Source organism: Lynx canadensis, chromosome B4 (assembly GCF_007474595.2).
Source record: "Lynx canadensis isolate LIC74 chromosome B4, mLynCan4.pri.v2, whole genome shotgun sequence".
In the NCBI taxonomy this organism is placed as follows: Eukaryota; Metazoa; Chordata; class Mammalia; order Carnivora; family Felidae; genus Lynx; species Lynx canadensis.
Genome location: NC_044309.1, coordinates 122057617 through 122065133, shown reverse-complemented (window position 1 = coordinate 122065133; position 7517 = coordinate 122057617). Strand labels below are relative to the sequence as shown.

Sequence of the window (7517 nt, the reverse complement as noted above, 5' to 3'; positions counted from 1 at the left end):
GTAATCTATTCAACAGAAAGCATTCTACCAAGGATCTTAATCAGATTCTGAGAAAATACACACTCAAAATAAACAATATGCCACTAAAACCAAAACAATGTAGGTATTAGCAGCTATACAAGAGGTTAGCCTCTATCTGATGAGTCATTTCTAGAATGATGAAAGTCTACGTCTTTGAAGTGCTTTCTATTCAAACTGGAAAATATATAAAGGTAGGAATCACTTTCAAAGCAGGTTGACTTGAGAAATTTTCCTTCACTTTACATACTTTTATTCGACTCTATGCAAACATCAAACTAAGAATGGCAAAAATGAGTCTCTCTTCCTACATATTAATACTAACTTTTTCTCTGTTTTCTCAAGGCATTTTACTTTCAGCATCCAAGTCCATAAGAAATTTAGAAGATGACATGGTATTTAATACATTCAGGCTGGGAAAGCTTTTCAGAAGGATGATACTCCTCAAAAATCAGTCGCGTGCTTCCTTCTCTGGAACAATACAAAAATGATGAGAGCAGTTTCATGAACGATGAGGAAAACAAAAATTCAAAGGTAAGTGGCAATGGGACTTATCCTTTTTTCAGTGGAAATCTGAATGAGGTTTACAATGCTTTTGAAAGTAAAATTTATAAAAATATATGCAAGCAGTCACATTATGCTTTTGGACAACTGACGAAATTTCGTACATAGCAGGTGGTTTTTCCATTCTGGACAACACCTCTTATCCAAAAGGTTTTTCCCAAAAACCTGTATCTAATGTATTTTTAAAGAGTCAAAACAGTACAGAGCCATCTTTGAAATGATCAGTGAGAATACTATACAACTATATTATAGTTCTATTCCCAATAAGACAGCTAAAACACAAATCAACCTTTTCTTTACAGAACACAGGCTCCAAACATAATTTTCTTAAATCATGGTCTGCCACTGAATCTGGCTATAAAACCTTATCTGGCACTAAAAGGATCTGTAGCTTTTCCAGCTGAGAATGGAGTTCAGAATACTGAATCAACACAAGAAAAGAGAGAAATTGGGGATGAAGAAAACTCAGCTAAATTTCCTATAGGAAGGAGAGATTTTGACAGTGAGTAGTCTTTTTAAAATTCAATTCTTACATCTTAATACTATAAAAGAGAATTCTGACTTTAAGTGGATCTGGATCCAATCTTAACAAAATCAAGTAAGACCATGGTTCAATTACACTTGACGTTAAGTGCCCCCTGCCACAGATGTGGGATTAAAAAGAATTTAAGAGTTATTGTAATACTGACTTACTCAGAATTAGCTGTATAAGATCCATTCTCTTATTTCTCATAAATTTTGTGTGATAATAATAGTCCTTTAGACAATTTAAACTTTTTTATTCCTTCAGTGCTCAGGTGCATGCTGGGAAGAGTCTATCGACCTTGTTGGCAAGTCTGAAACCTGCTGGACCACATCTTTCCTGAAGAAAACAAAATCACTTAATTGTCTGTCCAGGAAAAAGCCCTTAATGTTACTATGACTTGTATTATTTAAAATGTCTGTTTTAAAATAAAGTAAATAAATCTGTAACTTAAATGATATGCTTTATCTGTGCATTAAACTTTGTGAATATTCTGCATAATTATGATTTATGAGTATTTTTTAAAATGCTTACATACTAACCTTATATACACTTCAGACCAATATAATAAAGAATCATAACTTATACCTTGATCTCTTTTTTAATTTTTTAATGTTTATTTTGAGAGAGAGAGACAGAGACAGAGCATGAGCGGTGGAGGATAGAAAAGAAAGGGAGACACAGAATCCGAAGCAGGCTCCAGGCTCTGAGCGTCAGCACAGAGCCCGTTGTGGGGCTCGAACCCATGGACCACGAGATCCATGACCTGAGCTGAAGTCGGACACTTAAACCGACTGTGCCACCCACGCGCCCCCTATACCTTGATCTCTTAAAAATTAAGTAGATGCCTTTGGTGAATGGGTTAAATATATACAGAAATCTAAAGTAAATAAAAAACAAATTCATAGTCTAAAATATTGAGTTAACTTTGTCTGGCCAGTAATTCAATTTGTCCTTGCCTGTACAGTTGTTGCTTTTTGCTACTCTAGCTATTTTGCCACACAATTTATTCTGGAAATTGTTTGATGTCTTAGGTATTTTAAAATTTATGTTGAGAGGTTCATTTCCACTATCACAAAGATTATTTCATCATCTAATCCACCTGTTTCCTCTTTGAGCTTTATTTCCTGTCTGACTACTTGATTTCCTTGCAACTTTTTCACTTTTACTTCTGTCCAGATGAACATTTCAGAACTCGTTCCAACTGTTGTCTTCTAACAGATGAATTTACACCTTCTGTTATGCAAGATGAAAAGAGGAAAAAGATTACATAATATTTAGTATTATTACCTATGAAAATTTTACAATAAAGTTTAAAATTCACTAAAGAATATTCAAAAATTTGATTTGCAATCACATAACACCATAAATTACATGATTAGCAAATACAGCCATATTACTATCACATTAATTTTCATTTTCCCCATATCACTTTTTACCCATACAAACAAATATTTGCTTTGTTTGAATTCATGACACTTAACCCTTAAATACTACAAGTGATTTCTTAAATACATTTAGTTGAATCAAACTGTGTCCTATTCCTCCTAGATTTGTACATAGATATAACTTTTTAAATAAACTCAGGTCTTAAAAATATAAACCTTTACATTTCACATTTCATACTTTTCAAAACAAAATCTAGTTTTATTTAAGTTAAAACTAATTAATACACTAGAATTAAATTGTTATTTAATTACTCAAATAAGGTCAATTACCAGAAAGGTCATTTTCCATGCGAAGTACATACAAAGGCTCCGATGCTGAATTAACATCATTCCATTTATCCTTGCTTATTATGCAGTCCTCTTTATAAGTACAAGCAAACTGGGATCTAATTAAGGTTTGCTTCATCTAGTAACAGAAAGAAGAAAGTATACAATTTATTTTGATTTATTTTGATTTATTTTTTCATCTAAATAGAAACATACTCTATATTAATCAAGAGATCATAAAAATTTCCCTTGGGGCACCTGAGTGGCTCAGTCAGTTGAGTGTCCTACTCCTGATTTTGGATCAGGTCATGATCCCAGAGTTGTGAGTTCGAGCCCCATGTCAGGCTCCGTGTTGAGTGCGGAGACTGCTTAAGATTCACTGTCTCCCTCTGCCCCTCTCCCCTGCTCACTCTCTTGCTAAAATATTTTTTTAGTTGCCTTAAAAATTCCATTATTCACTGGGAACTTTTAACGCTTGATGTTTCATAATCTGCAAACTCATTCTTTGCTACAACTGGCATTTTTGTTCTTTTCAGTAATACCACCTTTATGCACATTTAAAAAATTTTTGTAACAGTTTAGAAAAATCAATTTGAGACTCCAGAATATGTGAATACTTAAATATTTAGGAAAATAAGAAAGATGATTCAAATATATCATTCTAGGAAGATGTGACCAAGAGATTTAATGGTCCAATATTCAATATAAACGCTCACATTTATCTTCAAAGATCATAAGTAGGAGAAAATCAGAAAGCGAAATTTAATTCTCAACCACTAAAAAGGACGTCAAGGAAGTAGTTTTGGAAATGTACTCTGCAAACATAAAACCAGTGGCTGATTTAGGGAAAGAAATTAATTTCAGAACAAAGTAATCTATATGGACAATGCAAATTTCAGTAATTACAGTTGATATATAATGACATTTAGTTATAACTTGCAGATATCTCCAAATTGAGATGTCAAATCCCTTTCAGAAAAAGATGTTTAAATTTAAGATAAATGAGGGGCACTTGGGTGGCTCAGTCAGTTAAGCAGCCAACTTTAGCACAGGTCATGATCTCACAGTTTGTGGGTTCGAGCCCCACATCAGGCTCTGTTTTGACAGCTCAGAGCCTGGAGCCTGCTTCGGATTCTATGTCTCACTTTTTTTCTGTCCCTCCCTTCCTTGTGCTCTGTCTCTCTCTCTCTCTCTCTCTCTCTCTCTCAAAAATAAACATTAAAAAAAATTTTAAGAAATTTCAGATGAGTAAATATTAAAGAGGACTTCAACAATTCAAAAATTTAATACTTCAAAAACTACATTATGTGGAACATTACTTACAAAATATTGATTGATACAGTTCATAGTCTAAAACAGCACAACTTTTTATTTCATATTCAGCAATTAAGTATTATACATTCAGAGAGATCACTGCATTAACTCAGTTAGATGTTTGCAAAGATAATGGCAGTGAAATACAGACTATGATTTAAAAGGAATTAGATTAATCCAGTTGCTTCATAAAAGCAAGTGTTCCTTTCGTAGACTCTAAGTCTAAAGTTCTTTCTTGGCCAGCAAGAAAGCGGGACGCAGGATTAAAAGCGAGAGATGGCTAATGTCTGGGAAAAGACAAGAGCCCCGAATAAGGGTCCTTGCTCCGTATTTATTAAAATCAGATGGCTTACAAATGTGATGGGCATGCACAAAGAGACAATGAATCTGTGAACATTAACTCACGGGCATGAGAGAAAAGGGGGTTTTGAAGATATATGGTATTTGGGGTTTGGGTCAATATAAAACAAAATCCTGGCGCCTGATAGATGGGCAGATGGTTAGATGGTTAGATGGTTGTTAACGGCAGGACAGGAGGCATCATGTCTGTTTATCTTAGCTAGCCTAAGAGATAAGACAGATGGGGCAAATAACTTCAGGGTTAACAAGACACCTTTTCTTTTGCTAATCAGCTCTGCTCTGGGTAGCTTCAGCCCTGGAATCTATAGCCCTATATACTATTTACCTAATTTGGTCCTTTTCTTCCTGTGAAAGCAGCTCTCTGCTATACTACTAAGTTGGGGGATGTTTTCGCCCTGAATGCTTAATCTTGATGACCTCATATACCTTTATATTGGGGGCCTTTGCCCCCCTCTCTATTCTGGGGCCTTTGCCCCTCCCTCTCTATCCTGGGGCCTTGGCCTCTCCCAACTTTAATCTGGGGTCCTTTGCCCCTCCCTACTCTATTCTAGGGTTCTTATTCAGTTTACCCAAGCTTGGGTGAGAGCAACCTAAGGCTTTGTAATTGGTGTAAGCCCAGGGAATTTCTAAGCTTATTCCCCACATGTTCCCAGAGTGACATGTTTATGTCCTTCTAATGGTGTCTATGAGAGCTCCAGTTCCCATACCACTAAAAATTATGTTTAATTTGTTTAAAAAATTAAACAACTGGAGTTTGATATCTTCCATTTTAAGCATAAAAATTCACAAAATTGAAAAAGAAATGTGAAAATGTAAAAGATCAAACACTATTTGAAATAGTGTAAGAAAGTGGCTCTTGATTATGGATGATGGAACTATAATCCAATATCCTCCTGAATCCACATGAATACAACTACTATTATACATTTTCCATCATGAGATCCACTAAAATATAACTAGCCCTTTCTGGACTTTATTAATTCTATACATATAGAATTAAAGCAAATGATAAAGCCATTAACATACATTTTGTTAATAAAATGAACTTCGTAAAGTTTATATTGCACCACATCATTACTCTAGTAACATTATCAAAAACTTTTATTTCTATCTGCAAAACCAGTACTAACAATTGACATTATCTCTTTATACATTTCTTTCATTTCACCAGAACTATTGCTTATAAAGAATTATAAACTAATTGCCCATAATGAGTTGTAAAGAGTACAGCAAGACCATGAAGGCAAATGAATGCTAAGTGGCTGGCTAGGATCATTTCCATGGTACCCAGATAGTGATAGCCCCTGTGGGTGGCTTAGACCACTTTAGCGTCCCACACTCTGAAAAAATATACAATAATTATTTACTACAGACAACTGATGTTTTCTCAGTCTCACATTTAGCAAAAATAAACATTTCTTTAGAAAGCAGTGTCATTTTTTAAAATATTTATTTATTTTTGAGAGATAGAGACAGAGTTTGAGCAGGAGAGGGGAAGAGAGAGAGGGAGACACAGAATCTGAAGCAGGCTCCAGACTCCGAGCTGTCAGCACAGAGCCCAACACAGGGCTCAAACTCACAAACTGCAAGATCATGACCTGAGCCAAAGTTGGACGCTTAACCAACTTGAGCCACCCAGGGGCCCCAGAAAGCAGTGTCATTCTTATTGTTGACATACAACTAAGTAAAAACCTTTCCTTGTTATGTAAATACAGTTACAGAATAAGTGTCATAGCCCTTGTCACAACTACATTTCCTTTCTTTAGGCCCCCTATAGAGAAATTCTTGAGGCTTAGTGACAGTAGGATAATTTCAGAAGCCAGAATTATAAAGCAATGGATTCCTAAAATACTGAGAATAGATTCAGATGTGAAAGGAAATAGTTAACCACTTTATTCACCATAAAAAATATTATTTATAAAAATATCAAAACATGAGAACCACAACTGTTCTACAGTAATCTTGGAATACTTATGTCCAAAAGAAATAACTGAGTACTTACAATGAAGGTATTTTTTTTTCTTTCTGTAAAAGATTACACGTGGGTTTTCTTTCCCCACCCTGTACAAAAATCTCTTTTTTTTAAATCAATTATGACTTATTAAGTTCCAACTATGTAATAAACAGGCACACAGAATACTAAAGGGATTACTTAGATGGCTTCTATAATCACAAAGGTATTCTACTTATAAAACCTGCTGTTGACACACAGCTGGAAGAAATAATAAATAAATTGGATATCAGACTCAAGATTGAAAAGATGTCAGAACACTAGAACCATAAGTAGAAAATAATAAGATGAAAATGAATGAGGATAAACAAAGTCCTGTATTTAAGTTCAAAATATCAGTTACAGATGAGGATGACGAAAACCTGACTTAAATGCAATATATGAAAAAGACCTAGAGATTTTCATTGATCGTGAACTTGACTGGAGCCAACAATGTGATGTCCAGCTAAAATAAAAAAAAAAAAAGAAAAAAGCAAAACCAGCACAAAAAGACAGTGATGTGATTGGAAAGGCTCCAGATTTGCAGTTAAAAGACGTGCCTTCTAAAACTGGCCCTATCACTTATAAACTGGATATTTCGGGTAAACCTCTGAACCTCTCACTTATCCACACATAAATGGGAATAATATTAATCTTACAGAACTGTCAGAATTAAGTAAAGTTAAAAATAGGAAAGGACCATATAAGCTCTAGAGATCCATGTAGATGCCATGCAATTAATTAACGTAGTAACATATATGAAGACAGTTTCCTATACAGTAAGAAATCTGTTAAATTAGAGTTCTCACGACCAGGACAACTCTAAAATTATTCTAGGAATGCAACTCAAAAACTGAACTTACAATCAACATCTTCATTTCAGTTATCAAAACAATACAAGCTGCATTGGCTTGTATTTGTAACTTAAAAGAGATTGCTTTTGTTCATAAAAGTTGAATTTTTCTGCACAAGATTAGTGGCTACATAGAATTGAGATTACTTCCTGTTGCAAATCTTCCAAATCTCTCTGTGT

General features: G+C 34.4%; 2 protein-coding genes across 2 annotated transcripts in view; one reads left to right on the top strand and one right to left on the bottom strand.

Moving 5' to 3' along the window:
• Nucleotides 1–203: 203 nt before the first annotated feature.
• On the top strand, nt 204–1092 carry PMCH (pro-melanin concentrating hormone). Its single transcript, XM_032593800.1, is given in 5 exon segments — nt 204–429; nt 432–475; nt 478–552; nt 885–905; nt 907–1092. Coding segments are annotated over 5 exon segments (453 nt in total). The 5' UTR covers nt 204–302.
• Nucleotides 1093–1901: 809 nt separating this feature from the next.
• LOC115519504 (PARP1 binding protein) overlaps nt 1902–7517 on the bottom strand; it is a 66163-nt gene continuing 60547 nt past the window's right edge. The window contains exons 10-11 of the mRNA XM_030323512.1: nt 2824–2959; nt 1902–2341 (exon numbers count right to left, since the gene is read on the bottom strand). Of these exons, the coding sequence (XP_030179372.1) occupies nt 2271–2341; nt 2824–2959 (207 nt within the window). The 3' untranslated portion in view covers nt 1902–2270. The remainder of the gene's footprint in view (nt 2342–2823; nt 2960–7517) is intronic.